Source organism: Podarcis tiliguerta (genome assembly GCF_965153285.1).
Source record: "Podarcis tiliguerta genome assembly, chromosome: 10".
In the NCBI taxonomy this organism is placed as follows: domain Eukaryota; kingdom Metazoa; phylum Chordata; class Lepidosauria; order Squamata; family Lacertidae; genus Podarcis; species Podarcis tiliguerta.
The window spans coordinates 41,594,517-41,617,692 of NC_139543.1; the positions used below are offsets into that span (position 1 = coordinate 41,594,517).

General features: G+C 43.9%; 1 protein-coding gene across 4 annotated transcripts; it reads left to right on the forward strand.

Moving 5' to 3' along the window:
• Positions 1–5,236: 5,236 nt before the first annotated feature.
• Positions 5,237–22,990, forward strand: ARHGDIB (Rho GDP dissociation inhibitor beta). Of its 4 annotated transcripts, none has more exons than XM_083400190.1 (6): positions 5,237–5,580; positions 15,936–16,199; positions 18,291–18,374; positions 20,036–20,112; positions 21,729–21,792; positions 22,272–22,990. In XM_083400190.1, exons 2-6 carry the CDS (start codon positions 16,022–16,024, stop codon positions 22,469–22,471), a joined length of 603 nt encoding a protein of 200 aa, XP_083256316.1. In that variant the 5' UTR covers positions 5,237–5,580; positions 15,936–16,021; the 3' UTR covers positions 22,472–22,990. The 4 variants fall into 4 exon arrangements, with proteins under 4 accessions (XP_083256316.1, XP_083256319.1, XP_083256318.1 ...); XM_083400193.1 differs by having other exon boundaries at positions 5,424–5,588; positions 15,947–16,199; XM_083400192.1 differs by lacking the exon at positions 5,237–5,580 and adding an exon at positions 11,560–11,584.
• The last annotated feature ends 186 nt before the right edge of the window (positions 22,991–23,176 follow it).

Genomic DNA, 23,176 nt, shown 5'->3' on the forward strand with positions numbered 1-23,176 from the left:
CTGTCGGAAGACTTAAGTCTGGGAGGAGGAAGAGAGCTGTTTTTATATTGTGGGTGAGACTCCTCAGAGGGGCTTAAGAGCGACAGATTTGCGAGATTAATGATGGAAAGAGTGATGTTATTTATGAAAGCGATGATATATGGAAACCATCTTGATATGAGGATTGGACGAACGGAAAAATTCACACAGGATTATAATTGGGGTTTATCTGCTTAAGGAGATTATCAGAAGAGATCATAAAGAAAAAAAGAAAAAATATACGAACAAGATGAGATGTGGAAACAGCAAGATAAGACTGGATAGAATTATGAACATTATTTGGACTGATTGGATATTAACGCAGTAGCAAGAAGATGATCGGAATCCCCCTTCGGAACTTGAAATATGGGTCCCCTCAACAAAAATTTAAAATTCGGCTTTGTAATTCGGAATTTATGTGATGTGATTTGATTTGATTGGTCGATTAATAAAAATTATTTTTAAAAAAAATAATATTCTGATTTATTACTTTCTCCCCCCACTATTACTCCAATTAACTCCAGGCACCATTCACGTATATTGTTAGCCACCATGGATTGTATCTTCACAAGATATACATTTTAAAAATAATGGTAAGAGTGGTTCTCTCCTGATCCCCACCACTCTCTTAACCTCACAACAAATCTGTGAGATTGTTTAGGTTTAGGATTAAAGGCCATAGCTCAACAACAGATCTCCTGCTTTGCAGGCAACAGATCTTGGGGTAGAGCTGGAAAAGATTCCTCTCAAAAATCCTGGGGAGCCACTGCCAGTCAGTGTAGAAAATAGGGAACTATATTAGCATCCTTCAGCCTTGGGCCCCCAGATGCTGTCTGACTCCCACCATCCCATTGGCTATGATGGTTGGGGGGTGAGGGGAGTTACAGTCCAACATCTGGAGACCCATGATTGAAGAACATTGAGCTATATGGGCAAATGGTATATGGAAACTTCCTGTATCCTATTACTGACATAAGGCCATCCAATGAGCTTCATGACTAGTAGAGGGAATTTAAACCCATGACTCTCTGTTTCAGTCAAGCATGCTACTGACTGCACCATACCAGCACCCTGTCCTATAATTTGGCACATATATTCTATTTATGCACACATAAGCCACATACCCTATTCAGCCGATATACCTGTAACCTGCCACATTACGGAGAATGTAGACATTCTGACCATATTGACAGGCTGTACTTCTTGTTTTAGTAATTTTCCTCACATCTGGAATGTGGCCTCTCCTTTCATCATGCGGTAATTTAAACACAACTATAGTTGGAGCTGTGGGTAATTGAAAAGGAGCGGCTCCATATTTTAGATGGCAATTGTTCCTGCTCCCATAAAAAAAAACAACGTAATGCAGGGACATCGGGTCCTTACTGTGTCTTACACAATTATGGAAGGGTGTGTCTACCATTCATATTTCGTAACACCAGCTTCAGCTTAGGAATCTGTACGGGAGCAAGGTTAAAGTTGCCTTCCATGAATTTTTATACAATAACAGCTAAACTGCTAGGTAAACGAGGCTTGCTGGATTGATTCCAACTAAGGCTGCAATCCTTACCCCACCTACTTGGGAGTAAGTCACACGGAATTCAATGGAACTGACTTCTGAGTAGATCTGGCAAGGACTGAAGGCTAAGTCATACTTGAAGTAGACCCATTGAAATCAATGGGCTTAAATTAGTCAAGTCTATTGATTGCAGTGGATTTTCTCTTACAACTTGGATACATATCGAGGAAAGGTAATCCTCTCGGTTTACAAACAAAACAACATGGCTGTTACAGCATTTGCTAAATCTCAGAATATAACATGCAAGTTCTGAAATGTATGGATTAGAGAACTGCATCTGCAGCTTCTAGCACAGGGGTCAGCAAACTTTTTCAGCAGGGGGCCGGTCCACTGTCCTTCAGACCTTGTGGGGGGCTGGACTATATTTTTTGGGGGGAAATGAACGAATTCCTATGCCCCACAAATAACCCAGAGATGCATTTTAAATAAAAGGACACATTCTACTCATGTAAAAACACGCTGATTCCTGGACTGTCCGTGGGCCGCATTTAGAAGGTGATTGGGCCGGATCTGGCCCCCAGGTCTTAGTTTGCCTACCCATGTTCTAGCAGCTAGCTCATAGAAGAAATTGCCTAATAGTCATTCATACTCTTACAGTTGGCAAACAGGAAGAAGGTTATAGAGGAAGTGTTGTTGCTACATTCCACCAAGTTCCTCCCTGGAAACAATTTGAGCCTTAATGACCAAGAGTTTATTTGTTATACAGTAACAAATTGCAATTAAAATCAAAGCAAGATTTCTAAATATAGCACATGAAAACTTAAATGGTTTCAAATGTAGCCAAGAGTAACTCTTTAACTTTCAATCATTAGGGAAGGGTAAACTTCTGAATCCTGTGACTGATGTTTTGGTTTTCTATATAGTGGATGCAATCCAAAGAACTGCACAACTAGTTCTGTAATCCAAGGAACTGTTAGACATGTTTTTTTAAAAAACATAGGAACCTAGTAAGAGCCCAAATGGATCAGTTCAATGTCCATTTAATCTAGCATTCTGTTCACAGTGGCCAACCAGATGCAGGACACAAGTACAATTTCATTAATAGCTGCTCCCCACCTGAGGTGCATGGCAAACATTTTGAAACTTACAAGAATTTCAAAACACCATGGAATATGGCCAAGAGAGAAGGAGAGTTGTTGAAAGGGAAAAAAATAAGCCAATTCCATTGGGAATGAGCAAATCCTTATTTATTACTAAGTAGCTCTTTGACTCTTCTCAAATGCCCATAAAAGTCATCCTTTAAAAATGGTTTTCAACTATAACATTTTTTATTTGGAATCAAGAAAAGAAATATTGCAGGACTTTGAAGGTGGTACTTGCGTGCCTGAAGAAATTTTCTGTCACAAACAGAATGGGTTCTTTCCCCTGTATATGTACAGTATAGAGGTTTTTCACTTAAATCACCTTATTCTGTTGGGATGGAATGCCATGCAAACATAACGTCGGATCAATCTTATCAAGCACACAGTACCACTTATTTCTTTCTTTGCACGCCCATGCCTCCATTGCCACCCCTTCCATTGTTGTTTTCTGTGTCTGTTTTAGATTGCAAGCCCCTTGGCGCAGAGACCTATCATACATTTTGTTTGTAATCACTAAGCACACCTGTGACACTAATATGTTTATCTTCTGGCAAGCAGCCAACATGCACCCATTTCTTCCAGCTCATGTTCATTTTCTGGCTACTGATTTTCATCTCATTTTCTCTCTCTTTACACAGAGCAGTTCTTATGGTACAGTGTAATATTTCAGCTCAGCTGATGACAGCTACAGAAATGAACAACATTCAATGTATTTTAGAGCTGCTCAGTTATCTGTAATGCACTTTGAATTAAGGCATAAAGCCTGTCAGTGGATTTGTGTAAAGGAAGTATTAATAGTTTAAGAATGTTTACTTTAGGGAGCCTTAATGACCAATGACTAGATGTTGCAGTGGTGAGAGAACAAATGGAAACAAAACAAGCTGGATGTAATCCCCTGCATGTTTACTTGTGAGTAAGACCCACTGAAATAAATAGGATCAGACTGCACACCAACCCCCACAGATGCCTGCTTCATCATCCCCTAGCCTAGGCATCTTCTTCCAGTGTCTGAATGCTTTTTCAAGATTTGATCAGCCAAAATTAAGCATTTATAAGGTCCACTGATCTCACTGGCAGAGTTAAGCACATGCTCACATATGTCCAAGTGAAACTTAATATGTGGCTGGGTCATGCCCATAGTTAGGAAGCATTTCTCAGGGGTTTCTTTCATTAATTCTTTCCCTCTTCTGCTGTGATACTGAAATCAACATTTCTTCATAACGAAAAAATTGCGTGCGTGCAGTGCTTCTGTGCAGGAACCAGAAGCTAAGTGGTACTCTGATGAAATACAAAACAGGAAGTAGTAAAAATCACCTAGCTCAGGGGTAGGCAGAAGTAGATCAGGTTCAACTTGCAGATTTACTTTGCAGTAGATCAGGAAGGGTGTTTGGTTCCCAATTGTTCAACAACAGAAACTACAATACAATTACCTTTCCCATCTGTATTAGCAGTGCTTTTTTGACTCAAGAAAATCACCATTTTATAGTTCAGCTTGGGAGAAATAAATACAGTAGATGGACAAAAGCACAAAGATTCGCAAAATGTTTAGGGGTATGTGTACCCCCAGAAAAAAGCACTGTGTATTAGGCTGTTGTAATCATCATCAGGAATCAAACTGTGTGAAAAAGCAAAAGAAGAGTCTGGCTGGATTGCAGGCCCATCACGTTTAGCATTCTGGTCTCATAGTTGCCAACCAGATGCCTATGGGAAGTCTGAAAGCAGGACCTGAGCAGAACAACACTGTCCCCACTCTGCTATTCAGAGGCACACTGCCTGACAGCAAAGGAAGAACACAAAACATATCAAGTAGCCATTGGTAGCCTTTGGCTGCATGCACCCCTTACATTTAAAGCATATCCCCTCCACTTCTTGGGAACTGTAGTTTGTTAAGGGTGCTGGGAATTGTAGCACTGTAAAGGGTAAACGCTTTTAATGTGCTTTAAGTATATGCAGCCTCCACAAATTTGTCCAATCCTCTTTCAAAACTACTCAAATTGTTGGCCAGTGTTACATCCTGTATTCCGCTACTGGAAGCAAGTTATATGGGGCAAAACGTGCTCAAGAGGCTATCCATTCCAATTGTACCGTCTTTTGGTAAATAGGCAAGGTATGTCTTTCACACCTGGCTTCAGTGTGCAGTTTTTGGGATTCTCGTGGGGGGGGGGGGGAGCAGATCCAACAATGCTGAAGGCTGCCCACCCCTTTTGCAAGACAAGCTTCTGGAGAGTGAAGATCAAACAGAAAACACTGTGTGTGTGTGTGTGTGTGTGTGTGTGTGTGTGTGTGTCTATATATCTAGGTACAGTATCTCTATTTCTCTCCTTCTTCCGCCCCCAATAATATTCTTGATGCGAGTTACAATACCTAACAGAGGAGTTTACCGGGCAACGTTCACAAAATGAAACATGCATGTACTTATTTTTTAACGGGCGGAGTGCAAAAAGGAGAAACCTGTATATCTGTGGACCCTCTCCCTAAAAACCGTCCGCGCCCGAGCGCTAAAAGTCAAGTAACATCCCAGCCAAGGAAGATCACTTTCAGAAAGCCTCGTCTGCACAGAGCTGCATGTTTCCTACAGAAACCCAGGTATGCGCCCCGCACCGCAGCCCAGCAATGCCTGAATGAATCCATTCTCTCCATATATATATGGAGGGGCACTTCAGGAATTCACACGCATCTCCTCTGTGGGCGAGGATGCTTTTTTTCGCCTTGGAGAGAGAGAGAGAGAGGTTTCGTGCACGGCAGGAAAAGCAGCGACACCGCAGCCCGGGGCTTCCTCTAAGAGTCGGGTTTTTTTTAAAAAAAATTCTTATTTTTTCACCGACTTCCTTCCTGCTTTTTTAAACTGCCCAAGCTCGAAGCTGAGCGCAGAGCTCCGGACAGAGACGCCCCTCGCCGCCGCCGGTACGTGAGTCCGCCTTCTCGCAGGGGGGCGGGCGGAGGGACACCCACCCACCCGCTTGCCTTGCCCGCGCTTCCAGCCTCCTCCGGGAGACTTAATCCACAACCGGGAAAAGGCGGCCGGGAGAGCGGAGCGCGGCTCCCGCGCCAAAAGGGGAAGAAGCGCGCCCTGCTCTGCAATGCAGCAGGGCGCGCAGGCCGTATCCCGGGGGCGGAGGAAGGGGTCCGCTTGGGAAACGTGGCGGGAAGCGCCCCTCCGGATTCTGCCCCTTCGGGAAACCTGCCCGGGGGTGGCCGAGTTTGGGCAGGCGAGGCTTGAGGGACGTTTCTCGCCTTGCTGCATTTCTCCGTGGAAAATTCCACCCCACTTCCTGTGCCAGAGCTCGCCCGTCATTCACATGAACTCTGGAGGCCTGGATGCTCATTTCATTATTTTTAGATTTGGGTCGCTGCATATTTTAAGGAGCGCGGGGCCCAGCGGCTCAGGGACTCCTTAAGGAAAGGAGAGAGTCGCTGCTTGTCTTGCTTCTTCCTCCACGGGCTTCCTGTGTGAATTCAGACAGTTGCTGCTGCAAAGAATAAGGGTGTCTCTCTCTCTCTTTTTTTTAATGGCGTTGAGTTTTAGTCAGGTTGGGGCTTCCAGACAGGCAATTTTTTGGGGGGTGGGATTCAGTTACTGGCAAATTGAGGTTGCACATTGATAGTGGGTTGGAAGAGCTTGCACAACAAAACCTACTTCCGCAAAAGGCCAGTAAGGAAGAGGGTGGGAAAGTCGGGTAACATTTTGCTTTGACCTAACCTCCCTGGAAACAGGTTGGAACGTTTGCTCATTAGGCAGCCAATGTTGTCTTCTTGCAAACCGATCAGGATGTCTTATCAATAAACAGGTCATCTGGAAGCAACAAGGGAAGTATTGAGCCCGGTCAGTTCTACAATAACAGGTGTATGGGTTCTGCGCTCACTGAGAAAATCTTTCCTAGGGTTCTTTCTGTGTTCCTTACTACTCCATACTAAAACACAGAGGTTTCCTGCATAGGCAGGAAAGGCAACATAGATTGGAAATACTTAGATAAAAGAATCACTAATCCTTCCTCTAGCTAGATTGGGCCCCCAATGAGAGTATGGGAGTAGTCCAAACTAAAGACTGAACAAGTTTTTTTTAATTTAGAAAAACCTCGCCCAAAGGCCAGCAAGATACTGGGAGAGGAGTGAATGAGTTTCATCATGGGGTGTCTCAGCTGAAAAGGCCCTGTCTTACTTCTTATTTGGATGAGCCCCTAAAGGCAATAGAACATAGGGCAAGGCCTCCAGTGGCAACCACAATGTGCCAAATAACCTGGTCCTAATGCCCATTTAGGGCTTTATAGATAACAAGTAGCATTTTGAATTGTTTACAGAAATGAAATTGGCAACCAGTGCACATTGAACAACAGGGAAATATTCTTTTGTTGCCTTCAATCACCTTCAAGGAGTTCTGAAACTCCTAAGATGTGCAACCCTTTGCAAATAATCAAGTCAAGGGTGCTCTCCAAACCCAGCATGGAAAACGTGTGCCCACCAGCCAGTGTCTTAGCTCCAGATGAGTCCCAAATTTTCCCTGTTGATACCCTTATTGGGCCTGAATTGCCGTAGTTCAGAACCATTAGCTGGTCTCAGATAATTAATTTTGCTCATCCTGTCCCCAGTGCATAGCTAGTTTCTGCACAGGACCCCCTCCTTGCTTAATACTTGGCCTGCAGAAGGTATCAACTTCCACACAGAAATCACTTACTGAGTCGCAGAAAGACTGAGCTCCTAAACCCTGTTTGCTTTCCTTATGGTAATACCGCTCCCCCTTTAAAATTAGCAAAGCTACTGCTGATCAAAGAAGGCTCTTCCTCCTGCCATTTAGTGAGCTGGGGTAACCTCAGAGCCTCTGGCTTGGAAGATTAAGTCACTTAATCTCTACTTTCTTCTAAAGTTGGTTTGCATAGGATTCCCCCTATCCTATCCCACCTTACATATAATCTGTTGATTTGCTGGACCTACAGCCTGGCTCTTCCCCCATTCATAGAACAGCGGTTTATGCTAGGATAACTGGAAACCACCTTGAGGCAACTGTCTTATGTGAATACATTGCATTTTCAAGATGACCTCTTCCTTTCCGCCATCTTTTGTGGTCACAGCCAGGGTGGTGAAAGCAGCAAAAGTGTATTTCCACCATGATAGGTCTTTTCTCTCCTTTGCCTTCAGCAACTGCACAACAGGCAGAAATCCAGCAAGTGAAGCCTCCTCTATCCTTCTCTATCTGCATGTAAAGAAAGGCTTTACCTCCTGAATTGCAGCTGTTAAAAGGCCCCAGATCCCCACCAGGAAGCAAACAAATAGCCTTGGCAATCCTATTTAATATATGGGTTTGGATAAATTGGAAATTTAAGTCTCGATGTTAGCAACTGTGAGTATGTAGAACAAGAGGATGGAAGTTATTAGAGACTGAGAAAACTCTTCGTGCTGTGTTTGCACCTACCCTTTGTACTTACCCCACCTGTAAAATGGGGTGTGGTGGGTAGTTGTACTTACTTCAGCTGCTATGCTTTTAGGATGAATGCAGTAATTGCCTTATGGATACTTACAACTGACAAATGAAATAGCAAAGGGGTACAGCAGCACAGCAGGGACCTACTTCTTTGTCCATAGCAAATAAAAGAGTAACGAGGACTTTCTGTACCAGTTTTGTTGTGCCCCAGTGCTGCTTCTTTAATCTGGATATCTGACTTAAGGGAGTACAGAAATTTCCTTCCTTCTGAGAAATTGCTACTCGTAGTGATCGCTTAAACCCTCTTCCTGCTCTTAAAACTGGTGCTTGCTTTTTATAGCAACGGCCCAGGAATTCTAATGCTTTTGTTTCTTCTCTGGAAATACTGCGGTACTATGGAAACAATTTGAAATCTAGGGTGTCAACAAAGAAGAGCTATAGGAGATGGGCAGTAGATACAGAGAGTGAAAGAACTGGTGAGGCGAGCAGACAGGGAGGGAGGGAGCAATCTTTATTTTTGCTTGCCTTGTTTTTTCCTAAGGCCATTTTTGTTAGAAAAAGAGAAGGTAGACTACATGGATCCTTTTTACAGAAGCCCTCTAAGCTACATGGAGTATGAGCCCATGTTTGTGGCCTGTACGTATATTTTTGCAACGTCCCACATTAAAAGCACTGTTTGTTAGCCCCAGGCTTCTGTTCTTTTCCTGAGACTATCTGGGCTCTACCTGCTTTCTTTAGACCAGTGGCGTAGCGTGGGTTGTCAGCACCCGGGGCAAGGCAAGTAATTTGCACCCCCTAACCCGTGGATTTGCGCCCCCTAACCCTAACCCCCAGATGTTGCGCCCGGTGCGGCTGGCCCCCCCTGCACCCCCTACGCTACGCCACTGCTTTAGACTGTTGCTGTTTTTAATCTACTCTGATGTGCAATGGACCTTTGGAATCTATGCTATGCTGTGCATCCTCCCCTTCATTCCTCTTTCCACTAGAAAGTCTTTTCCTGTTCTATTGAGGTGTCAGCAGTCCAAATTCATGTTAGTAGATGGTCATCATGTGCCACAGCAGTGCTGTTTGGAAAGAAACCATTTGTCTTCTTATCGTAACTCCTAGTTGAGGTGGAGCTGAAGGAACAGAGTAAATGTAGTTGGGTAATTTGAGTATGTTGAATCTGGAAATTGCTGTTCCTGAGCTGATTAGTCAACTGGAAACCTGGAATTCAAGGTGGAACCCATACTGGTGTATTGAACTAATACTTCCTGCTTCTATAGCTGGTGGTGCCTGAAGGAAGCAATTAACTGAATTGGGACTTTCAAGTACCTACAAATCAACCAAATATGTACCCAAAGTATCTGACACAGTATTGATTCTTGCTGACCATATAGTGCTATGAAAGCGTATTCATTCTTTGAAACTGGGTTTCTTCTGTGAATTGTTTGGGTTTTCATGATATGATATTTGGTATTTGGTGCTTTTCATTTTTTGATGTATTCATTTATTTCACAGCGGAAGTGGTTTCATAGTCATCCCCTTCCCCCTAGACTCATCGGAGCTGTAGTTTTATAAAGCTGCCCAGGGTGTTTGTGCTCTAACAGGAAATTCTTAGCATCTGTACCAGACTACAATCACTAGGATGGTTTAGCTAGTTAGATTGGAGTAACACTGATTTAAATATATTTATAGGATGCAATGCCTCAATTCTTTCTTGTTGTTTGTTGTCATGGTCTGTAACCTTCCCCACACAATGTGGCTGAAACTAACAGTACTCAATCAAAAGTCATGACTCCGCCATGGCCTGTGAAGAACCTGATTCGCAAAAGCTCTGTCACTCACAGTGTGCAATGCAGCACATTAAAAAGGCTTTCCAGGCTTTGTTTTCTGCTTGTACATCAAGCCTCTGAGAGAGAGTATTTTACACACAGGCATACTTCCAATTGTAGTGCTTGCCCAGAAGGGTATGGAACTAGGAGGGTTCATAAAAATATAAATAAATGCAGTCAATCTGATCTTGGCATTGACTTCCCGGTGAACTTCAACAAGAACTGAGATTAGGAAAAAACATTTATCAGTAGCATCTTCTGGTAAGAGGTACATTTGACAGCTCTGCAAACTGGGAACGGCAACCATGAAAAGAGTAAGTTGCCCAGGATCACATCTTACACTCATGACTAAGGATTTGACCCCAGATATCCCATGATTAATATTCCATTCATTAGTTTAGGACAGTGTTGCGCATGTACAGTCCCACCCCCCTGCAGACAGGCAAACCAAAGTCCACGGGGAAGTCCACACACTCTTGAAGGAGCTCATAGTCAAAGGAGGAAATCTAGCTAGGGAGAAAACAAGAGCTTTTCAGTGTACAGTTGTACCTTGGAAGTCAAAACAGAATCCGTTCCGGAACTCTGTTTGACTTCCAAAATGTTTGAAAACCAAATCGCAGCTTCTGGTTGACTGCAGGAGCTTCCTGCGGCCAATCAGAAGCTGCAGAAGCCCCGTCGGATGTTTGGGTTCCAAAAGAACGTTCACAACTGGAACAATCACTTCCGAGTTCCAGGGCGTTCGGGATCCAAGGTACTCACCAGTGAAGTGTTATGTAATTAAACTGCCTCAACTTTAAAGTTCAGTAATGGTGGGGAAAGGAATCTCACTTGTCATTTCTCACTTGTCATAATAAATGCATATGTAAATTTGTTGGGGAGCAGTTTGGTGCGGGGAATCTTTTTGAGGGCAGGCCATCTATTTTCCTACAGAATTCAGAAATGGACATGAGTTTCTTCTGGTGCTGGACTTCTGCCCCAAGCTGGCTTTACCATGCAACCAGTTAAAAGATTTTTCAAAGGCTCCTGTGGGTGGTTTCATTGCTAGGCGTGGGTCTCTTAGAAATAAGCAGCTGGACTGAGGCTATGGGTTATTAAAATAAGAGGATTATTTTATGGTCCTTTCCTTTTTCACAGTTGCATACAGATTGGTGTTCTTCCATCCAGAATTCTCTCTTAAGTCCTGGGGTGGACTATTCTAGTCTAGATGGAAACCTAGTCTAGATGGATCTGCCATAGACATAACAATGCACACTCTCTGGGACCAAGCTCTGGAGTTAGTGGGGGAAAGTATAGCAATATGGATGAGTGTCACGGATGTAGGAGTCCACCTTCAAGTCATGCTTTGTCCAGGTCCCACCATGGAGATGTAGAAATTTGTGTTATTGAGTGGAGATAGATTACAGCTGGCTTTTTCCTGTATGTAACAAGAGCAGACAGCAGTGCTGTCTTTGGGACGAGGCACATAATCCCCCCTCTATTTTTTTTGGGTAAGAGGTTGTGGTCCCCATTTCACTTCTTGTTGCATCCCTGTATTATTACACGTTTAAAAATAGGAGCGGTGGTGAACAAGAGGCACTGCAATTGCCAGCCTCCATAAATCGGAGAGGGCTGTGATCAACTGCTTCTCAGGAAAAGGCACAGAGAAGCAAACCCAACTTGTGCAAGGAACATTTATGGAGTGAGTGCCTGGTGTGTCTTCACTCTCCTTTTCTCCCTTTACATCTCTCTAATGCACCCCTTTGCTGAAGTCTATCTATTGAGCCTTTGCATTTAACCTCTTCTTTCTCTCTCACTTCTTTCAAGCAGATGTTTCTCTTTGTGTGTGTGTGTGTGGGGGGGCCTTTTGTTTCGGTGCTTTTGGGCACATGCATTTCTGAACTGGGGAGGGCTGATTTATACTGGATAGCTAGCAAAATGCATTGCAACTCAGCATAGCTATATTCTCTGCATTACACAGTAATTTGAGTACCCATATTTTGGCGCACCTTTGAATGATCAAGTGATGCAGTTATGTAATCTTAGACTCTGAAGTCAGTGGCCCTTGTAGATGGCAAAGTGTATTACTTGAAGGTGTGGTATGGCAGGCCTGCTGCACCTTCTGACGGCTGGGGCCCTGGACTTCTGCCCCAAAGTCCTGCTCTGATCGCATCATTGTGTACGCCTCTTTTTTTTGTGTGTGTGTGTGTGTGTGTGTCGTTACTGGTTCTTTATTTGATGGAAATGTGTCTTTGCTATGTGCAATTTACTGTAGTCTTATAGTTTGATAGTTCTGCATTCCCATTCATGCAAATATATCTCAACGTTTGATTTGCATGTAAGCAGCTGCCTCTTGACATCCAGAACTGCTTGAGGTCCACGTGGGAAGCTGTTTGTGTGTGGCCACTGGGCTTGGGCATTATGGTACAGCAGACTGGTTTTTTTGGAAGCTTGTGGTGGTGTGGTGGAATTATTTGCATTGCAAAGCTGAGAGGCGGCACATGGCTTGCACTCACAGAACAGCCTCAGCAAGATTTCAATTTTTGTTGTCCACCACACTGCAGCTTATTTGTCTGAATGAAGCTTATAAACTACTCTTATCTTTGTCTTCCCGGTAGCACATGCAATCTTGTTTTGCTGCTGGCTAAGTATATTTGGCACCTCTCCTTTTTTGGATTAAAAAAGTGTGGTTAGGAATGATGTATTTATCACATGCAATTTTAAAAGCCACAGGTATACACACTATACCTTAAAAGGACATTCTTTCTCTCAGAGAATTCTGGAAATTGTAGTTTATGCCTCTCAGTAGCGCATTTCCCACCATTCCTTAGCAAACTACAGTGCCCAGAATTCTTTGAGAGAAAGAATGTGCTTTGAATGCAATTTAAAGGTATAGTGTGTGTACATAGGCACAGTGTATGCAGTTCAGGAATGGGGAGCTAGCGGCCTTCCAGAAATCAGCATGGCCCAAAAGTCAGGGATGGCTGTTGTTGTTCAACAACATCAGGAGGGGCGCAGGTTCCATATCCCTAGGGAAGACTTAGTTCCCATCTTTTTGGACACAGCACATGGGAGCTAACTGAGCATTCTAAGCTCCCAACCTACCATACTAGAAGGGGTTTGGATGGGGCAGAATGGAGGCCTTTCATGGATTATTAAAAAAAATATTACAGTCCAATGATTTGGAAAAAAGCAATGGAAGAAAAATGTCAGAATAATGGCAATTTGAAGGTTATTGTGAAAATGTGTGTGTGTATATAATTTTAAAAGGAGAAGGGCTTATTGGGCCCTTCCAGACTGGTTCTTTTTTTGCAGGTATATTTTGCAACATGTCATTGATGCAATAATAAAGTATTAGTGTTGGATTCATACTGGACTGTCCATGCAGCATTATAGCATTCTTGCCACCTGGAGGGCACTCTTGCACTGTGATGCAACAAAAATGGGACAAAAAACCAAAATCCAGAACATTTCTGGTATCAAAAGTCACTGGATTTCATTCAGATGTTACAGGGCATGCACTGATTGGTGACAAAGCAATATGACCTCCCCAAAACTTGCAAGTGGAAACAGTATTAAAAGAGCACTGAAAAGGGCATATGGAGTGGAACTGAGCCGCAATGAGACAGCTGCCAGTCAGTGTAGGCAGTACTAAGCTAGGTGGACCAGTAGTCTTACAGTATAGAACAGTTCCCATCTACCTACATAAAATGTAAACTCTTTGGGATTGATATGCAATCTGGGTAGATAGCTGGAGTGTGAACTACAAATGGTTTAAAAACCCTTCATTTATTATACAATCAAAGGACTGTGTAGGGTTGTGCCTCTTTCAAGATCAGATCCTATTCTACTCACCAACATGGTTTCAGAAGGCATGGCTAGTGTGATGTAGTTATTAGATTAGAATTAGGGAGACCTTGGTTCAAATCATCCATGCAGTTCACTGGGTTCATTTCAGCTGGCTGAGGATCCGTTGTTAAAGCTCAGTGTGCTTTACGAGTTGAACCTACGGAGTTATAAGTAAGCAGCACTGATTTTGCATCCCGAGAAACCGGTTTTATTCTAGGCACTTCTGTTCATTGCCCTGCATTTGTATGAGGGTGGGTACATAATATGTAATCCATTTATCTATCTATCTATATTTCCTGCATTTTGGAGGTGTGGCTGTGGCAGCTGTCATGGTGAGCTCCTGCACTTCAAAATTTACCACTCCACCCACGTGCTTCTTTCCTCTGCCCCTCACCTCTCTTGTCCTGTCCATCACAGAGGTGTTCCAGACCTGCCCATCTTGGGTATTCATGAACCCTCTCGCTGTTCCTTCCTCTGTTTTTGCCTCTTGACCTCAAACCACAAGAGGAGACGTGTTCTTCTGGTATTGCAAAGGGAGTGCCAGTTTCAGCCGCTGCTGAGAATGCAGCATGCTGATTTCAGCCTTTCTTACTTCCTCCTCTTTTGGAGAAGTTTCAGTGCTTAACGGCTGCTGCTGCTAGTAGGAGTCTGCAGCCAGGGCATGTGTTGTCATAGGAACAAACCACATGCTTCCTTCTTGCACAGGAAAAGGGACCTGGTCATAGCGCAGACAACAGCTATTTTAACTGTTGTGCAGTCAAGAAACTACACGATATTTGCAGCTGGATTCATCGGCATTCTTCATTTAATTTTTTTTAAAGCTTGTGTTATGAGCTCCATCCAGGTATTTCCCCCTCATTCCTTGCTTTTCTTTCTGAACGCCATCTCTCTAGCCTGTCCTTAACTGAGGCAAAGCCCTATAATTTGCTGCATGGCATATTTGATTGATTTTGGTTGTAGCGGAATTGATCAAGGCTGCAGTGGATCTCAGTTGCTGTGTTGCTCAGACGCTGTGTGTGGTGGGCTGTTCCTGTGTCAGCGTGCTGTGAAGGCATTTGTTCCGCAAAGGCGGCTCCTGGTGGGGTTTGCTGGGTCGCTGCTGGAGCTGTGTGAGGTGTCTTGTTACTCAGAAGAGGAAGAGGCTATGTGCACTTAGCAGATTTTTCTGCTTAAATCAGTTCCAGCCTTGCATATAGGTCAAAAACGTTTTGAATCCAGTTGCAATGATCAGCTCTATAAATCAGTTCAATGAGCAACACAGAAGAGAATCCCAGAATTGCGAGCTGCAGGCTTGTTGTATTGATTCCCAGTGGGTGGTCACAGCAACCAGGTGTATCTGAAAACTGGAATAAGGTTTTCATCCACCTTGAAACTGAATTCTTGGATTGAAGATCTGCTAAAAGTGCAGGGGAATCTCTCCTGCTCAAAACTGACCAGTGTTCACAAGTTGCAATGGGTATTTTGAGGTTCCACTGATGGAAATGTGTAGAAACCATAATATGCCAAGGGCTATAAATCAGTGCCAGGTTCTGTTTCCTCATTAGTTGCTCTCTGTGATTCCAGTTGGATAGAGGAAGAGGGAAGTGTGTTTGTCTGTATGTGCATGTGTGTATGCATTATATGCTTTATATGTGCTCAGATATGTTTTTCTCCTATATAATATTCGAGAGAGAGCTGCCGATTAGATTAGCTGACCTAGATGGCTGTGGATTTCTCTCTAGGTAGAAAAAAAATATCTTTGCTCACTGCCTCAGAACCTGGCCTAGATGCAGACTGTCAGCAGTTGGTTGTATTTTATAACTTTCTTTGTTTGGTGCCCAAAGAACCAAGTGCGACTTGGTTTGGTTTATTTAAAAAAGCCCTCGCTTGTTGGGTATGTCCCATTACATTGATGGAGGTAACTGACAGGGGCTGGAGTGACATCTTGTGCTGTTTGTATACTTTCTGTGCAGAGTATCTGGGGTTAGGAAGTGCTGCACAAATAATATTTTGCTAGGTAGGCTCCTGTTGGTTTGACAGGACCAGCAGCGTTCAGGCGCCAGCAGTCAGGCTGCTGTTCACATCTCTTTGTATAGAATTGACTGCAGTACAGCTGTTGCACGTCTGGACGCAACAGAATCTTAATTTTGAATACCAGAAAAATGTCAGTGACACTTGTGCTTACAAAAGCATTTAGATGGCTGTTCCTTTGCTCTTTATTGCAGCGGAAGCCCAGCTAAGGACTTAGGAGCCCCACCAGCGTTGTGCTTTTACAGTCACTGGCGGCTTCCTCTTCCGAGGCCAGACGACCATGACTGAGAAAGACCCCGAGGTGCATGTGGAAGAGGATGATGATGAGCTAGATAGCAAATTGAACTATAAGCCCCCACCTCAGAAGACGCTTCAGGAACTGCAGGAGCTGGACAAGGACGACGAGAGCCTTGCAAAGTACAAGAAGTCCCTGCTGGGCGATGGACCTGTTGTGGCAGGTATGGCTCAAGAGACCTCGGTGGGAACGGGATTGTGGCACAGGGGTGGAGAACCTTTTTCGCTCCACAGGCCTGACCTCGTGGGCCAAAATTGATAGTGGGAGGGGCTTCCCGCATGGCAATCATGTGATGCCATTATGATGTCACATGTTTGTCAAATTTGGTTTGCTCTGATCTTAAAAGGGTAATGGTTGGAGGCCTGCAAAAACCTTTGTGGATCTCAACCCCCCTCCCCCCCTGCTTTGCTTCTAAGTCCTCAATCATGCACTGTTTTGGCTCTGATTTCTCATTATTTGATGAGTGGAGATTAAATCCTGCTCCCTAGGCTTCACCTTCCTGTTCCAGAATGAATGCAGCTGGTGCAGGATTAAATCCTGTGCTCCCGCTCATCACTTGATGTCAGCAGTTACATCAGCTGCTGGGCAGGTAGGTTGGGTTTGGGGCAAATGCCCAGCTGGGCCAAATTGGACTCCCCTGGCAGGCCGAGACTGGCCTGTGGGCTGAAGGTTCTCCAACCCTGATGTAGCAGGACACCTTTCAGAATAGGGAAGGAGCTGATTTGGCATTATGTAGCAGGACTAGCATTGTTATGGATGAGAGAATATGAATAAGTCTTGAATGCGGGGAGCGAAATTATGTTGGTTTGCTATAAAAAATAATATTATTTTGTGTGGGTTGCTTATAGGAAGATTTGGGTTCTATTTTCAGCATCCAAATACATTCTCTCTTTGACTAGGGATACCTGGTTTCGAAGCTCAGAGTTATGAGCACTTGCGACCAAAAGGATCATACCTAGCGGTGCTGAGAGAAACTCCAGCTGTGTACACACCATACATTTAAAGCACAGAGCCAGGGGAAAAAAAGAATCCTGTGTTTTACCCTGTAGAGAGCTATGATTCCCAGCACCCTTAAACTACAGCTCCCAAGATTCCTTCGTTGGGGAAGTGGGATGTGCTTTAAATGAATAGTGTAAACACAGCTTTCTGCTCACAATCTAGAGATCTGGTTCCAGTCAGGGTTAATAGCTCTAGGTGGGATCCTGTAGCACCTGCTTCACAGTGTATCAGTGCTTCCAATGCCACAGTTTTAGGAGGCATTCGGTACTTGCCTGTAACACGTACGCAGTAAAACCCAACTGAGTGAATTCATGCTTAGCTGCTCTCAGTTGGGGCCTTCGCGAATGTGTGGTTGAACATATTGGGAGGGACTCGTAAGAATTATTTTGGGAAGTGGGGATGTGGGATTGTTCTCGTTGAGCAGAGAAGGGAGCCTGGTATGTGCTCAGAAGGGTTGTTAGGCTGCAATCCTAAGCACATCTACTAGTGGGGGGAGGAGAGGAATAGCTTGTACAATCGGCAGAATCAAATGGCAGTGCTCAAGCGTGACTGTAGCACTTTTAAGCTGGCAGGAACAGGAATCGTGCGGTTATGCGATTGAATACGCTCTCATAAAAAGAAGAGCAGGAGGGTATTTCAGCATGCAGATAACACTTTGTGGCATAAAGTGTATAGATTCATCACATATTTCTAATCCTGGAATGCCTTTATCACCATTATTATTATTAGTAGTAGTATTCATTAAATGTATTAGTGGTGGTTTTTTTTTTTTTTTGCAGCCGCAACTCAAAGCATCTTACAACATTTAAAGCAAACACATGCATTTAAACCAGCATTTTTAAAAAGTGATTTTGTCTGAGAATTTTGGGCAGCGCTGGAGGCATGTTTGAGGGGACCCTGGGCAATGTGTCCCTTGTGGGGGGACTTTCCTCTGCTAGTGAGCCCCCCTGGTCTTACCTGGCTATGGTGGGGGCATACCAAGTCATGCTCGACAGCTGGGTCTCACGGTGCCCCAGAGCCATTGCCATCCAAGGGGCGTTGTGATAAAGGAAGAGTAGCTAGATCCAACTGCCTGATGTTGTTCAGAGCGCTAGGTCAAAAATTAAGGAAGGAATGGGGGGTGGGCGTGGGGGCACTAGCTGCTGCCCAAGGCTCTTTTCTACAGTGACTGATGCTGTAGAAGTCTTTGAGCAACAAAGGCATAGGACCTTGTTTCCTTAACAAGCTGACTTACCTACCTTTCCTGTTCCCACAGACCCTACAGTTGCCAATGTGACCGTCACTCGGCTCACCCTGGTTTGTAACAGTGCTCCAGGGCCAATTACCATGGATCTCACTGGTAGGTGAAATTCTCTTCCTTTCACAGCATAAGGCCAGTGCTTTTCCCCCTGAAAGAAATGTTTAGGGGTACTCTCATTTTCCTGCTCATAGATTCACAAAATGTTTAGGGTTTTGTTGTTGTTTTTTGTCCCCTAGGCCACATCCATCCTTTCCTAACCCTCCAGGGATCACACACTGGTAGTTAGTGTGACCATCCTGCACTTTCACATTCCTGCAGACACACTCACATGACATGCTTCTTCTCAGCTGATCTATGCAGATTATGCATTATTAGGTTATTGCCCTCTTACCCCCATCAAACAATTGATTGGGGAGGGCTGACCAATCCTTCCTCCCATTCTGTATCTTAATTAATTTTGTTTTCTTACTGTTGTCACTGCAAAAAGAAAATTCAGGTCTTGTGTGGGGGAGGGAGAGAGAAAAAATGGTTGAGGGCTGATACAACAAGGGACACCAGCTGGTTGACAGGTGGGTGTTGATTGGGGGAAACGGCTTCATGGGCTGAATTGGAACCCCTGGGGGGGGGCAAGATTGGCTCACGGGGCAGAGGTTCCCCACCCTTGCTTAGTGAGTTTGCAGGTTAGGTGAGACTTGAACGGGGCACTCTGATATCCTAGGTGCTTTATTCCTTTTGGATACGTTAAGTGGTTGGTTTTTGTTTTAAAAAAGCAAAAGAATTTGAGGATGCTTAAAAAAACAACAATGAAGTGACACATCTCTACAAGTAGGTCATAGAAACTTTTCCCAGAGTCCTATGAAGTGTACACAGAATAGTTCTTGCCAAGCCCTTTTTGCTGGCACAGACTAGAGCATCAGTCCTTTTTGCAGACTAAATCAGCAGTCTGCTTCACACCAGTGTGAGAGAGTCACGCTTCGCCTTATATGGACTTCTTATCTGAGAGAGGAAGTTGGGGCTCGGCAGAGCTAGGATGCTTCCTCTTCAGCTGAAATCTCTGGGGAGGCAATACCACAAACGGTTTCTTGATTATCTCAACATTATACAGCCTGTTTTGTGCGAGCGCCTAGGCTCCTCTCTAACCCACCTAACAACAGCTTCACCCCTTGCACAAACCCCCTCAGTGTCAGTGGCTCTTTGCACAAGAGAATCTCCCAAGGAGTTGTGCCTATCCCCCCCCCCCCCCAAGTTCATGGGACTGACAGAAAATGTGCTCATATACACAAACACACAAGTACACAGGCACATTTATGGTTCAGGAATACATCCACAACACTATTCGCAACCATAAAGTATAGATATCGCAGGCATGTTAAGACTGTTATCTATGCAACGTAAACAACTCGAATAGCAATTTTCTTTGTTTAGGGAACCTCAACAACTGTCTGCGTAGGGGAATGTTCAAGATCTCAATCAAAGATGTCGCAGTGCCTCTTCAAACACCTCCCAGGATTCTTTGGAGAATGCTCTTTTAGTTTTAATATATTTGTTTAAAACATGTATATGCCTTCATCAAACATACTCCAGTTTACCTTGTGTGAAATCGATGCATATTTGAAGGGCAGATGTTTAAATGTCCACATGTATCACAGTCCTTCAACATACTATAGTTAGAACAGTCTATGGGTAAATGTGTTCTCTTGTGTCTTGTCTTCTTCACAAGATTAACTGGGTGTCTCTCTTCTCTCCCTGACCCACCTCAGGGGACCTTGAAGCTCTCAAGAAACAGACATTTGTAATAAAGGAAGGATCTGAATATTGCGCCAAGATCCACTTCAAAGTGAGTCACTCTTCTACTTGTGTTTTCTGTGGGTGTCTAGTGCTGGGTTCTGCCCCCTGCTGATGCCTGGTGCAATGCAAACCTGTGTATTGGGTTGTAGGTTCACATGTTTCAAACCCTGACAGTCTAAATAGTAAAAGCACTGCTAAATTAAAAGGGTATATTGTGCAAAGACAGCAGTAGGCTGTACCAGGCCAAAATGGCTTTCCACAATGCAGGCACTTGCATTCCTAAACCCCACTTGCATTCCTAAACCCCACTGTAGTTTTCGCTCCATAAGACACACCTAACCATAAGACACACCTAGTTTTTAGAGGAGGAAAGGGGGAAAGCCCCGGTTTTTTGAGGATCAGCTCAAAGTTGTGCAACTTCTTTTGCAAAGGGGGAAAGCCCCGGTTTTTTGAGGATCAGCTCAAAGTTGTTGAGCTTACTTTGCAAAGGGAAAAAAATCCTGTTTTTACGGGGTTCAACTCACAGTTCTGAAGCTTCTTAAGGAAAGGAAAGGGAGCCGTTTCTACAGTTTCCAGACAGATAATCTGATCAGCCAGTCGCTGGGGAAACAAACAGCCTCCGTCTGCAGAACATTCAACAATGGAGGCCTGGGCAAGGGGGCGGGGCCAGAAAGGGAGCCAGCAATCGACCACACATTCGCTCCATAAGATGCACAGACATTTCCCCTTACTTTTTTGGAGGAAAAAAGTGCGTCTTATAGAGCGAAAAATATGGTAGTTTATATTGTTATTCTTTAATGTATTTTATTGGAATGGTAAATGTTGCAGATCAACCAGAGTGGTGCTCCCCACCAGAAGTACAACATATAAATGTTTCAATAGTTGTCTTTTCAAAAAAGTTTTTTACAATGTTTACCGCTTTCATAAAATCACCCTTTTTTCAAATCTCATTACTGTGATATTGTTGTACTTCACAGAGAATTTTACACTTGTGCAAAACTGACTTGAAGGTGCACTTGGAGAAAGGCTTAAACTCAGTGCTTTTTTCTGGGGGGACCCAGGGGTATGCATACCCCTAAACATTTTGTGTATCTAAGTTTGGCCTCATTGAGGGCAGTATTTCAATATGAGTAGGAAAATGAGAGTACCCCTAAACATTTATTTTTTAAAAGCACTGCTTAAACAGCCTATCAAAAAGCAGCAAATCAAGTGGGGGGGGGGGGATAGATTTGTGTGGTATCTGAAAAAACAAGTAATTGGTTAATTTATATGATGACATATAATTAAATTGCATTTGCAAACCCGTTACTAAATGTGAGTGAGTTTATCTGAAAAAATTACACTAAATTTATCATTCTAAAATGTAATAAAAGCTATCAGTTTCTCAGCTTGATCCCTGCGCTGGCCTAGAGTAAACTTCTCATGTAAAGGAGTTTCATTATTGGCAAGCACCTCTTGCAGCTGCTTATGAGGAGGCACTCTGAAATTGGGTAGGGTGGGCTTTATTCCTCCATGCCATCTCCCAACAGCCAAAAAGGGTGAGGGATGGCAAAACATGGCACAAGCAAAGAAGAAACAAGGAGGGAAACATGGAATAAAACAGAGTCCTATTACCAAGGCAAAAGGGGCAGCAGAAGCTTGAATGATGATGCTTTTGTCTTGCAGGTAAATAGAGAAATTGTATCTGGCTTGAAATATGTGCAGCACACTTACCGGACAGGGGTGAAAGGTAAGTAAAAATGAGCTATTTTTCTACTTCCTTAGCAAAGCTTCTTCCCACCTCCCTGCATACTGTTCTCCTCTACTGCTTCAGTTCACCTAATCCCACTCACTTTCCCATGTATTCCCCATCACTTTCCAAACTGCAAACATTCAATTTTTTTAAAGAAGCTGAATTTGTTGTGTTAGGGCAATAGACGGCTTTGATCAAAATTAAATGCATAAACTTAGTTTGGATATGCCCTTGGACCCCTTCCACAAAATACTGCCAGTTTGGAGGCAACCTAGTTTATGGAAAGAGCATTAAAATTCTTTCTGGGCTATTTTCTGTGCATGGTTGCAGAGCAGCAGCAGTGTACACAGGACTGCCTCAGTACAGGCTGATGCAGCAGAGAAACTGCAGAGCCGAGCTGCTTGTGTGGCTGTCTCTCCGCAGCCTGTGTTTGTGCCCTACCTCTGATGACTTTCTTGCGGGCTGTTCTCTCCTAGTGGACAAAGTGACATTCATGGTGGGCAGCTATGGGCCACGGCCGGAGGAATACGAATTCATTACACCTCTCGAGGAGGCACCTAAAGGCATGATGGCTCGAGGAAACTACCGCAACAAGTCCTTCTTCACCGACGACGACAAGCACGACCATCTCACCTGGGAGTGGAACTTGGCCATTAAGAAGGAGTGGACAGAATGAGCTCCACCTTGTTTCTCCTCCCCCTTTGCTTCCTCCTGCCTCTTGCACTGTTCTCCAGGTGTGCCAGTCTCTGGCTCCTGCATGCCACGCTTCCTCCAACACTCCCCAACCTGGCCCTTTTACTGTCACAAGAAATTCTGTTTTAACACAGGCCTTGGGACAGACTCTGTCTCTCCTGCGCTGAAAAATAAACCACAAGGAATTAAAACTGGGACAAGTCATCCTCTCTGCTTGCATAGGATCAGTCCTTGAAGTGCCTTTGCTAGGAAGACGCACAGATACTAACCCAACACAATTGCTATCTAGGTTGTCCCCATTTAAAGATCTATGGCCATTAGCCTAGTTTCCTTGCAGTCTGTATTCACTGGAAACATACTTGCCTATGAGTGGATTCTATCTAATTTAAGCTTGTTTTTTGTGCGCGGAAAACTTGCCTTTGAGAGTAGCAGGAGACACAGTTCCTGCCCTGGCCTGTGAAAATGTCTGTGTCTTTGAAAATAAAGCCAGTTTTGTCCTTTGCTTCCGAGTGTCTCGTGTTTCATATAGTAAATGGATTTGTTCCTTCCTTTGCACATGCAGAATGTCAAACATATTCAGATCTACAATGAATTTTAAAAATAGATCCGAATACTTTCGTGGGTCGGTATTGTTTGACTTAGGGTTTCTCCCTCCCTTTTACTGAAGCATATTTATTGAGTGCTTACA

Coding starts and splice junctions, on each gene's coding strand:
- ARHGDIB (XM_083400190.1), top strand. CDS start 16,022: ATGACTGAGAAAGACCCCGAGGTGCATGTGGAAGAGGATGATGATGAG. Junction 16,200..18,290: donor CGATGGACCTGTTGTGGCAG/GTATGGCTCAAG, acceptor CTGTTCCCACAG/ACCCTACAGTTGCCAATGTG. Junction 20,113..21,728: donor GCGCCAAGATCCACTTCAAA/GTGAGTCACTCT, acceptor TTTGTCTTGCAG/GTAAATAGAGAAATTGTATC.